General features: G+C 34.2%; 2 protein-coding genes across 5 annotated transcripts; one reads left to right on the top strand and one right to left on the bottom strand.

Annotated features, from left to right (window-relative positions):
* Positions 1 to 107: 107 nt before the first annotated feature.
* On the bottom strand, positions 108 to 14,315 carry kto (mediator complex subunit kohtalo). 4 transcript variants are annotated; one of them, XM_076414424.1, is made up of 33 exons: positions 13,910 to 14,315; positions 13,504 to 13,855; positions 12,893 to 13,447; positions 12,707 to 12,826; positions 12,497 to 12,640; positions 12,342 to 12,442; positions 12,178 to 12,292; positions 11,927 to 12,093; positions 11,715 to 11,876; positions 11,475 to 11,657; positions 11,204 to 11,416; positions 10,907 to 11,155; positions 10,732 to 10,852; positions 10,335 to 10,680; positions 8,943 to 9,168; positions 8,775 to 8,885; positions 8,504 to 8,717; positions 6,189 to 6,324; positions 6,004 to 6,042; positions 4,450 to 4,711; positions 4,112 to 4,381; positions 3,838 to 4,047; positions 3,677 to 3,781; positions 3,458 to 3,619; positions 3,155 to 3,367; positions 2,863 to 3,096; positions 2,584 to 2,818; positions 2,426 to 2,524; positions 2,164 to 2,369; positions 1,978 to 2,098; positions 1,721 to 1,891; positions 704 to 804; positions 108 to 645 (listed from the first exon to the last, which is right to left on the bottom strand). In XM_076414424.1, exons 1-33 carry the CDS (start codon positions 14,105 to 14,107, stop codon positions 517 to 519), a joined length of 6,270 nt encoding a protein of 2,089 aa, XP_076270539.1. In that variant the 5' UTR covers positions 14,108 to 14,315; the 3' UTR covers positions 108 to 516. The 4 variants fall into 4 exon arrangements, with proteins under 4 accessions (XP_076270539.1, XP_076270540.1, XP_076270542.1 ...); XM_076414425.1 differs by having other exon boundaries at positions 2,584 to 2,803; XM_076414427.1 differs by lacking the exon at positions 6,004 to 6,042.
* Positions 14,316 to 14,615: 300 nt separating this feature from the next.
* On the top strand, positions 14,616 to 15,979 carry Tctp (Translationally controlled tumor protein). Its single transcript, XM_076414464.1, has 4 exons — positions 14,616 to 14,828; positions 14,999 to 15,257; positions 15,511 to 15,647; positions 15,725 to 15,979. Exons 1-4 carry the CDS (start codon positions 14,801 to 14,803, stop codon positions 15,817 to 15,819), a joined length of 519 nt encoding a protein of 172 aa, XP_076270579.1. The 5' UTR covers positions 14,616 to 14,800; the 3' UTR covers positions 15,820 to 15,979.
* Positions 15,980 to 16,056: the final 77 nt, after the last annotated feature.

Raw genomic sequence — 16,056 nt, 5'->3', positions numbered from 1 at the left:
AATTGATTGAGGATATATGGGAGTATCGAAGTAAAGATTTCGCAGCATAAATGCATGAAAGCCTCTTGAAGTCACCAAAAAAAAACCTCTTCAAAAAAACAAATCTGTTTTCGGATTTGAATTAAACAGATATAATTTCTTAATTGTATTTGATCATGAAATAAAACATATATTACAATAAAAAAAATTTTCTTAAATATATATACAATTCTTTGATTGATAATCTAAGAAAATAAAAAATTGACCTACCGTAATTGTAGGAATACAATAAAATGGTTCAATGGCGATAAACATATTTGAACAATCACAATGAGCCTGAACTAATGAAGTAATTGTTTAGAATTGTAATATTATTCAATACATTAATAATTTAATAAAAAATAATACAAAATTAAAAAGTGCAGCTGTCATATGTATCCAAGTTAATCTCTTCAGAGGAAAACATGGAGATTAACAAAGTGGCACTGTCTACACTCCTATGAGCATGCATTAAAACACAAGTTATATAAAGTATCATTACATATTATATGGGGGAGGCTGATGATATGCGTTTGGATTCATTTGTTGTCGTTGAAGATGTGCCACCAGAGCGGGATTAGGTTGATTACCTCCAGGTCCACCCTGCTGCTGTTGAAGCGCCATCATCTGTAAAATAACTTAATGTGATACCTGTTTAAACTAATCATAAAAGAGGTTGTCCTACTTGTTGCCTCATTCTTTGTTGTTGCTGAAATGAGGTTTGTTGATTCTGTACTCCGGGTTGCATTACTTGTCCCGGTCGAGAGTAAGGAGGTGCTGGTCCACCTACAAAGAAGTTTTCAGTTTATAAATATGATATATAAATTATGATAATAAAAAAAATATGTTTTAAATGTTACGTCCATGTGGATTTCCCTAAATATTTTAATTATTTAAACTCATTAATTTGTTTGTTGTGCCGCTGAAATTCGGCATATTTGATTGATGCCGCAATCAATCGGTACCTCAGAAGTATATGTTTGAAATTAAAGTTATTTTAACTGCCCGGCTTAGAAAAAGTACTTGTTATATATCCCAATAGCCGTATTTAGATTTAAAAGTTTATACTAAATGTGTATACCATTAAATTACCACTAAATGTTAACAAAGTAAATGATTTAATTCAAGTGAGGATTCAATACATGCGAAAACCGCGACAGTGGTTTCAATAAAAGGGCCAGTATGAGTAATATTAAACCAAGATTCAGCAATACAGTAAAAATTTTACAACAGATGCAATCAAGTCAACAATTACACCAGCTATATATAAAATGTAGCAAGTGTTTATTAAACACGAACCATTTTAATGATAACCAGTTAATTATTATTCAACTGAAAGGCACTATCTTGGGTGGTTTGGCTTAAGAGAAATCATAGTGGGTAAGGCAACAGGATGGCCCTTCTACTGCTGCCATAGTCTCTGGTTCGAATGACAGGACTGCCCAGACTGATTATATTGCATATATATATATATATATATATATATATATATATATATATATATATATATATATATATATAGAAGCCACGAATAGATGGTATTACGTTCAGTCGTTACGTTATATACAGTTCAATCTTATTTTAGTCAGGGTCGATATAAGAAATAATTATATATAACCGACTATAATTTATACCTGCCTTTCAAAAAAGGCCTGCCGTTCTGAAAAAAACATTTATTATATTATTATATTATAAATCATACCTTGACTTGCCATTCCACCCATGGTACCCATGTTAGTATTCATGGTTACATTGGGAGCTTGTTGCATGTACGGAGCTCTAGGATTCCCAGTCATTTGTCTGAAATCCGGTTGGCTTGGTCGAGGTTGACCAAAACCTTGTTGCTGTCCAGGGAACATATTTCCCTGGGAAGCTATACATTCAAATTTAACATAATACTTTACTAATAATCCATAATATAATTTAAAACATTGGCGCACAGAAAAAGAAAAATATTACCTTGAATCATCTGAGGATTGTTCTGCATATTTCCTTGCATCATTTGCGAATTGCTTCCAAAATTCCCGTATTGATTCGACATACCACTTTGCATATTTCCATATTGATTTGCAAACATACCCTATAAGTATACCATAAGTGTAAACATTTTTATGTTATATGGATATTTGAAATAGCGGGTATAACCTGATTTGGTTGCATCGTACCAGGATGCTGCTGCCGTAATCCTTGACGAGAAAAACGTTGTATTTGTCCGTAATTTGCATTAGGCGGTGTGACAACTTGATTGTTGGGCATGCCTGCCATATAATTGTTTGTTGGATGCCTCTGTCGTAACATATTGGACAGTGCTTGTTTCGAATTATTAAGTTGTGGACGATCAAAACGATTTACTGTAAAATAATTAAGAGCATTATTGAGGTTTATATTAGAACTTGGTATATTCCACCTGGCATTGTCGGATATCCATATCCCTGTTGCGGAGTTTGATTCTGGTTATACCACTGTTGCCCAGGATTACCAGCATATTGTTGACTAGGTTGTATAGCTAATAAGTTAATTTATTAGAAATAGATACGAAAAGTAAAACAGAAACATTAATATTACCTGGATTTTGTCCGTAACCACCCATTGCATGAGGAATTTGTGGATTAGTACCTTGGACACCCATACCCATACCAGGATTGGTTTGTCCCATTGGATTTTGGGTCATGCTCATAGGATTTACATGCATAGGTCCTGGTTTGGGTTTACGTTTCCTTTGGCCTTTCCCTCTTCCTTTCCCTGCAGCGGCTGGACTTTGATCTACTGAGGTCGGTGTATCAGCCTGTTGGTTAGAATCCTAATTAAACTATGTAAATATGACAAACAAATCAAAGATAATACCGGTTTATCCGGAATGGGTTCTAAATCCTCGGGCGGTAGTGGAGGTGGGTCCAAGTAATGACTGGAAGGTTTCTGAAGGTTGTGCGTATGAAATTTTAGCAGTCGATGGGTATCTTCCGCTGTAAGTGGTTTCCTTTCAAGTCTCACCGCTCCAAACCAAGACCACGATAGCGGTGGTGGATTTTTCATTCCCTCCAAAATGTCCCAGCTACTCACTCTTTGCTTATCCGAAATCTATCGAAACAATATATGAAAAAGAAACAGATAAAAAAGATATAAATAAAAAATATACCAATAAATCATGTTTCTTGTCCACACTATCAAAACTAATTTTGTTTCCTTTACTATCTGTCAAACATCCAGCCGGTTCAACAGCTATCACTTCGGTGGTTATTCGAGGCAATGGAAGCAACTGTTTAATATGTTGGATAGATGCATTCTGTCTTTCTCCAATTTCTTTCTTAATTTTCTTCATCAGATTTTGATGCATCTTTTTACCATCATCCTGTTATAAAATAATAATTATTAACACAAACATGTATTAGCAAGGCATTATTCTTAAAAAATAATTCAAATAAAATTCAAAAACACTTACTTGTGTATCTGTGGCCAAAGCGGAATGAATCAATGTTGCTAACATATCGATTATAGTGGTAAAAAGCTCACTATTAGTATGTAAATCGATAATACCATGTGTAACCAATTGAACTAATAATAATGCCCAATCTGTAGTTGCTGAACTATTTCGTTGAAATGCCTGAAATATAAGAGAGTGAATAATGTGATCAACAAAGTTTATTCTAAAAAAAAACACCTCAAAAACACCTCCAACTAACGCAAACCGCAATTGTAAACCGTCTAAGGTTCTCTCGCTATGACAGGTGTCCTGCAAATTGCCTTCTTTTGCTTGTTGTACTAACTACAAATTGATTGTTTTAATTGAATTCATAAAAAAGCATCTTTTTGTTATTTTACCTGAGTTAATTGCTGATGTAAGGATGACAACAAACCTTCTTTTTGACCTTCCTTTTGACCTTCTTCTTGTCCTTTTAAACAAGTTAGAACTAGGCTCAAGAACGGCTGATGAGTTAGCAGGCTTTGATTCTCCCCAATGCTTCGGGATTTTAGAATAGGCTTCTGTTCTTTGGAATGCCAGCCAGCATTCTCCAATACCTGTCCTGCCACCTTGAAATGTACATCTATCTATGTTATGATACGACTTATTTAACTGACGAAACGGTCTACATACCTTTAATACGCGACCTTGTATTGCGCTGGGCAATTTTGATACTAATGGAGCAACAAACCAAATGGAACTATTCTTGTTTCTGGCTTCAGCTTTCTTTGATTCTTCTCCTCGAGGACTGCTACTTAACGGCGCGTTTAATTGGAATACATCTATAGCCGCTTTAGCCACAATATCCAGCCATTGAGATAATTCTGGGGTGTTTGCGCTGTACTGTTTGAACATTAGTTGAAGGTCAAGCCAAGACATACGTAACGTCCAGAGTTCTAACGTCTGCAAAGCAAACTTAATCATATCAGATTCATCCAAGGTTTGTCAAGTTAAAGTCTCATATATTTTACCTCTAATATCCTACTTATCATATTTCTCTGGTCGAGCTCATCAATGGTCGAAGCAATATCTGGATAACAAATCATATGTAAAAGTCTTTGTGCTTGGGAGTGCGTTAAAAGATCATCCAGCAAGTTGTCGCTGTCGCATAACTTCTCCGGATGGCACAGGCATCGATCCAAAACCCACTGTTGCGAGCAAATCTCTCTTAAAACATGATTGGCAAAGGCCGACAGTGATGCTGTTGCTTCCGGATTGCCTGTACTTATTTGTCTAAAAACACATAGAAAATGTACGATCAATAAGGCAAATCCTATTTATTCTGCATCGATGATATTTAACCCACATTATGCTTGTGTAACATATACAAATTTGATCTGTTTGAATGTTTTTCTTGTGTAGTGCAGGTGCAATGAGTACTCGTATTTAGGAAACTTATATACACAAAAAGAGATCTCGTTCGCAAGGAGATGTTAGGACCACTTAGGAAAAAAAACGAAAAAAAAAACGCAGCGAATATAATTTTTTGTTAAATTTTAAAATATTATTAATGATAATGAGGTAGTAATTTACACAAGGACTATAGTTTTAAAAACAGACGATTCTTATCAGGATGAAAAATAAGTGTTTTATATATGCCTTTTTTAATTTTAAGACTACAGGTTCGTTCAACAATTTAGGTTTAAAATTAAAGTACACAGAAATAATGGGATATTAACATCTAGTTCATACTTTTCAATTTCTAGTTTGACAATTCCGTTGGGTCTGGGAAAAAGATTGTTACGATAGATGGCTACTCAGAAAACATAGATCGGAACAACGCTTACACTTATAACATTAGGCGGTTGTGTAGTAGAACTATTTCTGAGACGTGTCATAAACAGTGGGGAGGAGGGACTGGAATAGAATCGTGCATCATGAGATACTTCCAGTTGGTCAGACGATAGATTATAGGCTCTACTACTGTGGATAACCAAAAAGGTTACGAAATGAAAGGCAATGAAAAGAAAATTGTGACAAACGAATAATAGAAAAGGTGCTGTCTGCCATAATTACAAGTTGACAATATTAGTCAACCCATACATTCCTTTGGTGACCATTCAAACATTGCCAGAACTTGATTGGCAAATGTTGAAGACATGTTCTGCTCCCTGTAAAAACATTTGCAAGATTTGGTTCAATTTTTCAAGCAAAAACCGCAGTTTATCACCGATGACATAGTTCTACCCGAAAAAATGCGAAATCTTGTTGATAATAATGGAACCTATTTGGTTCAAATGAATTAATATTCTCAATATAAGAAAATAGGTTAAATCTTTTTCTCAAACCCAATCTCAAACCCCAATTACTACTATAGAAAGTTAACAAAACCCTACATTATTGAACGACTTATGAAATAGGCATATCTGTGCAGACGCTAAAACGGAATAGACTCCAATCGAGTAAAAAGAATTTAGAACAATAATTTTAAAAAAACAAACAACAAAAACAACACATAAAGCGAACAAGCTTGTGATGTAATGTACAATTTTATATGGGGTATAATCGAAATTTTGTTGACAAACCTATGTGATGTCCGTGAGCTGCATACGTCCATGTTTACCCTAGAGAGATTAACTCTAATCAAAAATAATACAAACAAATAATAACAAAAAGGTTTGTATCAATAAAAAAATCATAACAACAAAACATAGAGCTTCTCTTAATTTTTTGTATATCACTTTTTTATTGTTCTCTACACGATACTCACGGTAGATCTAAGCTTGGACCGTCAATCCCACTATGTAGATCGCTGGTGCCCAAAATGTTAGATAGACTCAATTCCGCTTCCTTGGCGGTAGCGTCGCCGACAATTAATACCGCCTTCAACACAGCCAAAACTGGTCCTGTCAAATCAAAATATTATTTTCAACATGTTTACAACTTATAATGAGTAACGAGATTTTTCTTCTGTTTGTAAATTATTCAAATAAAAATATATTTAATTATATCTTAGTTATATACAATCAATAGATTTGTAACCTTGTTTCCTTGGTTTATAAAACCCACATCAAACTGAACACAAAAGGTGCTCGCAGTCTTCTAGCCATAAGCTCTAGGAGATATATAGCTCTGGCTACCAATTCTACACATTATTAATAATTAAGATTAATAATACATGACGCAGTTGACCTGCATTTTCGCTCTTACGAAGAAAGTAAAAAATTGGATCGATTTAGGGATTACTTCAGATGTATAGGGGATGGACAAACTAATATGAACTCTTGACATATATACGATATTTATATAATAAAGCGTTGAGCGTTGAGAAAAGGAGGTAAACTCTACTGTTTCTTCATGTAGTGAGGAGGACATGGAAAAACAACAAACTAGCGAAACTAAAAACGCACCAACCCAGGCCAACCCAAAACCACAAAAGAAGGAAGAAAAAATCCTGCCGATATATATATGGAACTCGCCCATATATTTAAAAACAGTACAATCGAATTCGGCAACACGAGGACAGGACCCGACGGAGTGGTATTCTATACCAAAACCGCTGACGACTACAGACTAGCAACCAAGATTCTGGAGAAGAGGAAGAATCCTCTCCACTCCTTTGCATCCTTATAAAAGAGGCAAGGATGGCAAGGACGCTATCAGAGCACTACTGGAATCGATAACAGACGACCAAATTAGAGATGCACTCTAGGAAAAAAGATTCCATCCATCTCACATAAAGAGATGGAGAACAAAAGCCCGAATCGCCATCCTACTCACATAGGCCATAGTGCCTAGAGACGAGTATCACATATTCAAAATTGAATATCTGTTGGACTAGAGAGTAACAGATGAATCTCAAAAAAGCACCGGGCAGTCGGCACAATGCTTCAGATGCTAGTTGTACGGGCACTCCTCCAGGAACTGCTGAGCCCCACCAAAGTTCATGAAATGTAACAACGAGTCCAGATCTTATAGAAAGGACAGGAAAATAGCAACCAACTTTTCCAACTGCGGAAAGGAGCATCCTGCCAACTTTATAGGGTGCAAAAAACGACTACCGCCAAAGAGTCACGGACCGAAACCTCAGCAAATCACTGCATCAGTTCGCCTGGGCAAATCAAAGATGAAAAAGACTAACCAGACAGATGGCCCCACGAACAACGACAAGAGATGCAGCGATCGAGGAAATCCGGACAGATTTTGCTGCTCCCGCCAATAAAATAACCTGCCTCATCGATTAGTTTTATCTCGAGCAAAACAATAATTAATAAACCCACGACTAATTTTTCGTACTTCAAAATCCGACCTCTTATGTAACAATTTCCAACAGGACGACGACGGCAAAACAGATTACCGCGGGCTTTACCCCGAGCAGATTGTCCCATCGGAAATCCCCCAGGTATGCTAGTCCTACATTATAGTCATTCTCCCTCAAATTAATTTTTATAGTCACCTTCCAAATCGAGGTTATTTTGGTATACAACGTTTATCTCACGTCGCCTCCAATTCATTTCATGGTTCCAATTAGTCAGTTGGCTATCAACACCAGTTTCTGACCACAGGTCTGCTTTGTCATTAATGACAATTGCCATTCTTTCAAAAAAGCGAAACTTTCCATATATATATGGCAGTAAAAACCCGCATAGAGTTCTTGCGTTCCACAACGGTTTTTCGGTCTTCAGGTACCATAATTTAATCTACTTTTATAGCGTACAAGTGTATTCTTAACTTTAGCTTGAGTAGTTTAGTTTTATTTTAATTGGGAAATACATACTGGTGTATTAATCCCGTACTCGCCTTACTTGTATATTAATGCAAGTACAACCGAACAGTAGTAGTTTATTACATTAATTTGTAAATTAAGTATATATAATATATTATGTAATTAATATTAAAAAAATATTTACATCAAAGCACTGTTGCCAATATGCAACAAGATATACTATATTAATATGGTATTCATTTTATTTTATGTAGACCACAGAATAATATAGATGTAAAAATAAGATTACGAAAAATGCTTTCAATTTAGAGGGAAAAATGAGGAAAGAAAATTGTATACCTATTGAATAAAATACTTACCAACATCAATATTTCTATGCGCCGCTGCTAATAAATGTCTATCGCAACTTAAGCGCACCCCTAGCGGTAGTCTTGGAGGTGTTAAGGGCGGCGACCCAACGGAATATAAACCCGGTTGCGGCCCTTCTGCCGTTCGAAAAAGCCTCAAAAGCAAATGGCAAGTCAAACGCATCCCAGCTTCCGTTAGACCACTGGACGATTCCAAAGATTTAACCTAAAAATAACATTGTTATACCTATATTCTACTATTTAATTTTCACCGTGACGTTACTTTTAACAAACTGGGTAAAGCCACAGTTCTTACGAAATCCTCCAAGGAAAAACAATGCCTGGCTATGAGAATACATGTAAAAACTGCTAAGGCATTGTGAATGCTAACATCCTAAAATGTATATATTTTTATAATATAACAACTTCCGATAAAATGTAATAGTTATACCTCGATTTTCACTTCATTCAATACATCCGTATAATATTCGGGAGGAGATTTAGGGCTGCACAAACCCAACAAAACCCCCAACCATTCCGATGCGAGGGAATTACAGCAGGCTGTCATTTCGGCACATAAAATAGCTAGATCGTTCAGTCTTTCATTGTCGTTCGTTCGCTCGTTGTCTGGATCTTTACAGCATACTCGAATAACAGCGTTGCAAACAAACGAATATCTAAAATAAATAAAGTTTATTAAGAAACAAAAGGTTTCAATATGTTGATGAATAAATTTCCTGTAAGACCTTTTTATTACATCTTACATTACATACTCTCAGTAGAAATCTAATATAATTATAACTGGTTTAACAAGTGTTAATAGTTAATCTAGTAAATAATAGTAGTTTAAATAATTGAGATATCGCAGGTAACAGGTGGCACAAATGGGATTTATTAAATATGTTTTTTTCTTTTTCCATATAGACCAGCTAGAACCAAATGGTATTTTGTTGATGTCGCTTTGGGTTTAGGAAAATTGGGTTTTGCCGAGGACGGAGACCCTGGGATACGACTGGGATTGCCGTACTTGATTTAATTACTGAGATTTATGAATGGGTAGGGCATTGAACTTGATTGAATGGGTACCTCACACTCAGCATCTTCGTGAAGCTTTTCACGAATGGAATGGAATGGGCGAATGTTTTTGGATTGGAACACTTGGAGTAGTGCAAGTTGTCTCTCGGAGACGTACCCGTACCACATCTGTTCTCCATACAGAGTCGCTTTCTGAGGGATTGGAAATTTGTTTCTTCTGCAAAGGAGTGGTAACAGTAGGCTGTACATGCCATTGCCTTTGCAAATGGCATGCTGAATTTCCGCTGACCATTGGAACCTGCGGTTGAATTGGAGACCGAAATATGATGCCTTCTGGAACCAGGGGATAGGAACTTTTTCAATCTGAAGGCGAGTTTTGCTATTAAATATGTATGTCAACATGATGACTGCATTTTAGGCAGTTACAAATAAAAGTAATATTTTTGATTAAAAAATATAGAAACGGATATTATATTACACTATACATTGTACGTTGAGAAAGACATATTTAACAGGACCAAAATTATATTCTCAAAGTCCTAATGATAATTCCTAATTCCGTTAAAATAATTGAAGATTTGCACCATCTTTAAAGAGTATTATCATAAATCAGTAGTCACAGGTTACAAATTAAATATAAACCTCCACCGTTATTATTGAAATTACTGTCCCTGGGTATACCAAAATATCTAATTTCTAACTTGTAGCTGATTTAACTTCATGGCTGATCTGCTACACCTTAGGATTTATGGATCTAGATTGAGTATAGCATGCATATAGATTTAATTTAGAAAAATAAATATATTACCTATTATTTCCATTTTCATTTAACTGCTTTGCCCATGACGATTCGATTCTTCCTGCTCTTCGAGGATTTTTCAAGATGTCCTGCATAAACTGAGGATTGTATACATATGTGTTACTTGTCGGCTGCAATACCAAACTATTGTATAGGGCTTGTTTAATCTTTGGATATGCATTTCCAAATGGTTCCACGGCGTGAGGTTTAGATTTCAAAAGACTACATGACGAATAGAGATCATACAGGTGGGCTAGAATGCAACGTTCGGCCGAACTGCAATCTCCTGGATTACTCACGTGTTTTACCACTTTGCACAAGCCTTCAAAAACGGCAGAAGTTTGTTCGGGCGATACTACAAATTAAAAGTAAGTAAAAAATACATTTTCGGGATTTTTCTACATACACAGCAGGCAACAGTGATATCTGCGCAATACACCAACTATATACAAACTCAAACCAGTTGTGTAATTCCTGCTGAGAACCGAATTTTTATTATACAACTGATTTTCCACTTCAGGCAATTCCTGCAATATTACACTGTAGAATTCTCAATTTGTTTAATATGTAATATGTATTACCTTCAGTATTTGAATACACACGTCTATGAGTCCATATATATTTAAAGCTAGCTCCATGAGATCAAACAAAAACGCGACGTGTTCTTGTACTGGTAAATAATTAGAATTTCCAGTAGCGAAAGAGTTCAACATTTCTATCACAGTTACGCTACACTGCCACGTAACCACATGTTGATCGAAATAGCTTAAGCTTTGACATTTCTGCGTAGTAGCCTCAAAGTTAAACTCATTCCTTGAATGTTTTTTTACCTAAAAATTCAATTAAGAAGTAATGTTAAAATACACTATTACAATTACCTTTCCACCTTCTGCGACGTCAACGCTGAATTTCTTGGAAAAAAGCTTACATATCTCTTTGGACATTTTCTTTACAGTATGACGAGCTTCATCTCTTACTTTTCCTACCCCGTAAAGTAACACGTGCCGTTGATTGCAATCGTGTTGACTAAAGGGATCATCTTGACTAAGAGGGAAATGTGTAGTGTAAAGAAAATGACGAGATGGTTTTATCTATGGAATATTTTGTATGAACGTTTTATTAACACACAGAAAAATTATATTAAATTACTTTATGATCACCATGGCCAGTTTCTATCGGTACGTGACCCATGTTTGGGACGTGGGAGTGATGATTTTGATCATGATCTTTGGGGCTATCTGGCACATCCATTGAATTTTGTTGGTCCTCCTTAATATTTTGAAGGATCTTATCAAGATCATTATCGACGTCTGCATCGTCATAGTCCATCGGCTGATACAAATCAATCCTCAATTTAAGACCAAATTCTTAAGTAAGAATACATTTTACCTCGATTTTACTGTGACTATTTGTCATGCTATCTGAATTGTCCTCATGTCCGATCAAGTCTCCTCTGGATATCAAAGTGCACATGTACGCGTCATGAGAAAATACATCCCGCCGTATTAACTCAGAAAATAGATGAACCAAATTGGAAAAGGCCGTCTTTTTCTGAAAAAGTTGAATTGTACTGATTTAATGAGAGGAAATTATGTACGTACTTGGGCGCAATCATCAGGACTCGGTACTGGTGCGTCGGTATCCAAGAATTTCATTAGAAGAGACTGAAACATTGGCGGACCGCCTGGCATTGAACTGTTACTGTCTTTGTCGTCATTTTGAGTTGTTTCTTGTCCGTCCGAAGGATTAACATCAGATTGTCTCCTATCTAGGATATCAAAAAAATATAAGTATGTTGACTATAAATTACATAACTCAACATGATAATAAAACTGAAGAAACGATCGTATACCTAACAAAGCAGCCACTGCCAAAGCCCTATGTTCGCCAGTACGCTCAGGTGAAACAGCCCACTCGCACAATAATTTTACGATAGCATTTTCTTGATCACCAGATCCACTAAATACCTGTAAAATAACATAATAATTTTCACTCTAAAATTAGATTTAAACGTACCTTTATATAGAGAGTATCTAAGGAATTTGTTAAATCCATCTTATCAAACCGATGTCGATCCAGGGCATCTAATGCAGATAAAACTCTTGTTGTTACAGTACCTATAATTTTAGAAAAATGATATTTATTTATATAAAAAATGTCTCATATTTTACCTGCTGCACTGGTTTGCCATTTATCTGTACACCATTTACCTTCTGCTCTTTTACTTCTTTCTCTGATACAATATTCAACATGCTGAACTTGCTTCCTATAACTATTCATATCACATCTCGCAGACATGGGAAGCATTGACGGCACTAAACATTCATAAATAATAGGTTTATAAGTATATAAATGCTGAGAAATCTATAAACAGCTCTTACAAATAGGTAAATGATCTAGGGGAGATCCATGCCATTGAGTTCCAACACCTGTAGGGCACCAAACTAACGATGCTGGACATTCTAATATTATTGTATGAATTATAGTACTTAGCTGTAAAACTAAAAAAATTAAATTATATTTATTTATTTAAAACGTCTACTAGATGGATATAGTTTTTTACATACTGATGTCTTTATGATGAGGACAACTCTGATACTCATTTAAAGTTGTTTGTAGTGGATTAGGTGGGACATTTTCTTTTTTAGAATCTTTTTCATTTTCTTTCAATTCAGTCTTACTCTCACTAGGTGGTGATGTCATTAGATTTGTCTCAGCCACATTATTTAACATAAAATTAATTTTCTTTGTACAAAAATGTGACAGTCTCCTTGATAAGAGCTCAGATTGAACAAATTCATCCAAATATTGAAGGGTAATTGGTAACAATAATCTAAGGATTCCATCTTCTTGTGGTTGACTCTTTGGTTTGTCATGTTTCTCAAGTAGTTCAATAATCCAAGTTAAAACTTCTTGTCTATCTATCAAACCTTCTTCATACATATATTTCAATAAACGACAACAATATATCCAATGTCTTAATGCCAGTTTTTGTTCAGTTTCATTATTAGCAATTGTTGTTAGTGGAGCATTAGGTGGTGGTGGTTTCTCATTTTGTGAATAATATTCCTGTAATTTTGGCACTTGATCCTTTAAAAATTTTAATAATGTACTAGTCCATTCTAAAATAAAAACAAGAATAAGATAAATTGTATTATCAAATACTGATTAAGCCAACCTGTAGTTGGATCTGACATTTGTCTTTTTTTAATTTTAGCTTCTGATACAGCGACTGTATAAGCTGAGCTGAGCTTAATAAACCAAGCCGCTCTCATCATAGGAATTTGATATTCAGTTAACATCATAAAAATTTCTTCTTTCTTATTGAAGTTAGGAGCTTTCTTTGACAAATTCATTAATGGTTTTGTCCCAGCAAGATCTTTAAACCATGCCTCAATATGACTTTTGGTACGTATAGTAGCGGGCCAAAAATTATCCTTGGGGTTGATTTGTTGACGTTTTCTACCTGAATCTGGCATCATACAAAGTTCTTCTTTTCTATTAATGATTGCATTAAAATATGCTCCTACCTGAAATAAAAGTGTTAATATTTATTGATCTTATTTAGGGAACATTCTTTTTACTTTATTTGCAGTAACTGTACAGTTTCTAGCTGTTCCAAATTCATCACTTAAATGTGTCATTGTGGGGAAACCGTGTTTTACATTGACACTGGTTAATTCATCCTCTTTCTGTTTTGGCTCTTGAGGATATACATCAGGAGGGCCAATCCTAGGCTTTTTTAAAGGCCTTTTTTCATACAAATTATTACTACTTATCATTTTGTATAATAATTGTAAAATACAATAATAAATAATTGCTATTTCAACTAATTTCTTGTCAATAAATCATCTTTCCAAGAAAATGATATGGTTTTAATGGAACATATTGGAAAGGGCCAATTAACTATAAAATTAATCACTCTTTTTCAAATCATTTTATCAAAAAATAGTATTGTAAAATTTATTGACAAAACGTCAACATCAATATAGATGCACAAACTAATAACATGTCAAAAGTCAAAATTAATCTGTTCTGTACTATAGGTAATATAAGCTATTGGAACAAATAGTTCAGATATTTTGTTATATTTGTATTAAATGCATATTAAGAGTTTAAAACGATATGAAAGGATAACAGAACTCTAAAATATATATAAATATGAGGGTAAAATTACAAAAAACTCTTGTTGTTAATTGTACTTTTTTAAAAGAAGTTTCAACAATAAAAAAATTAAAGAAGATACAAAATATGATTTTGTACATATTAAAGTAGATTATTAAAACTAAGTATTATTTATTTATCATATAGTGAACGTTGCTATCTGTCAAATACTAGGAATTCAAAAAGAAGAAGAGTAACTTGTTATTTACCTGTCGGTTGTCAGACTGACAGTAGGTCTTTTAGAACAGCGCCTTGAAGAGGACGGTTGCCCCGTTTTTACAGCCAGATCAACATCTACATAATCTCCCAATATGAGGATCTATAAAGATAAACTGACTGGTAAATATTAATATTGAAATACGTATCTAAGAGTTTTGAAAAATATTTTTTAGTAAATAGTTCTTTAATTAAAAAAATCTCTACTTTTACTAAAAGTCAATCTGTCATTTTGACATATGTGGAATATTAAAAATATGTTACATTTAACTTATTATTTGTTTACTTTTTAGGTGATGAGATGTTCTCAGATACCTACAAGATCAAACTTATAGATGATGTACTATACGAAGTTTATGGCAAACATATATCTAGAAAACATGGTGATGTCTTACTTGATGGGGCCAACCCTTCTGCTGAAGACGCCGACGAAGGTACCGAAGACGCTGTTGAAAGTGGGGTCGATATTGTATTGAACCACAGATTGCAGGAAAGTTATGCATTTCCAGATAAGAAATCTTTTACACTATATTTGAAAGATTATATGAAAAAGTAAGTCATAATTATTTTTCTTTTTAAATATTAGATTCAATGCATGCACTAATACTGAATAACAGGTTTTTATATGTTATTCAGAGCAAATTCATGCTAAATCAGTTTTAAATGGTTATTAATTAATTATACTTGAATAATGTATAATTAATTGAGTTTAATTTAGAACATTTACAATGACATCAATTTTGATCTGAAAAATGGTTTCAAATGGACAGCTGTGGCATAACAAAGTTTTTTTTTCTTGTTTTAGGTTAATTCCTAAATTAGAACAAGAGGCACCTGACCAAGTAGAAGTTTTTAAATCCAATATAAATAAAGTAATGAAAGATATCTTGTCTAGGTTCAAAGATTTACAGTTTTTCACTGGCGAATCAATGGAAATTGAAGGTACATTTTATTTACTATTTAATTTAATGTTGTATATATTAGCCTGTGTAACATGATTAAGTAATTTGAGTTTTTAGGTTTAGTGGGTCTTTTAGAATACCGTGATATTGATGGTGAATCAGTGCCAGTAATGATGTTTTTCAAACATGGACTCGATGAAGAGAAGTTTTAGAATAAATATGTTTTAAGAAATCTAATCTATATTTAATTTATATTATATACTCTATAGGATTTTTAACTTGTTGTGAAATTACTTCCTGATTCGCTTAATTAATTTTGTCCATATTTATATGAATTTTTTTGAACAAAAAATACAGAATTTTCCTACAGCAGTTGTGGTTTCAATTATTTATTTGCCCGTTTCTGAATATTCTAGATAACCTATAGGTCGAAATATGAAATAACAGAT

The sequence above is a fragment of the Rhynchophorus ferrugineus genome, unplaced genomic scaffold, assembly GCF_030347505.1.
Source record: "Rhynchophorus ferrugineus isolate W39M unplaced genomic scaffold, kcgeb_rfMv2 rfM9, whole genome shotgun sequence".
In the NCBI taxonomy this organism is placed as follows: domain Eukaryota; kingdom Metazoa; phylum Arthropoda; class Insecta; order Coleoptera; family Curculionidae; genus Rhynchophorus; species Rhynchophorus ferrugineus.
Note: the sequence above shows the minus strand (reverse complement) of the source record. Positions and strands in the feature narration are given on the sequence as shown.

Coding starts and splice junctions, on each gene's coding strand:
- kto (XM_076414424.1), bottom strand. CDS start 14,107: ATGATAAGTAGTAATAATTTGTATGAAAAAAGGCCTTTAAAAAAGCCT. Junction 4,712..6,003: donor AGCTCACGGACATCACATAG/GTTTGTCAACAA, acceptor ATGTGTTTTTAG/ACAAATAAGTACAGGCAATC. Junction 3,097..3,154: donor ACAAGAAACATGATTTATTG/GTATATTTTTTA, acceptor TTGTTTCGATAG/ATTTCGGATAAGCAAAGAGT.
- Tctp (XM_076414464.1), top strand. CDS start 14,801: ATGAGGATCTATAAAGATAAACTGACTG. Junction 15,258..15,510: donor TTGAAAGATTATATGAAAAA/GTAAGTCATAAT, acceptor TTCTTGTTTTAG/GTTAATTCCTAAATTAGAAC. Junction 15,648..15,724: donor CGAATCAATGGAAATTGAAG/GTACATTTTATT, acceptor TTGAGTTTTTAG/GTTTAGTGGGTCTTTTAGAA.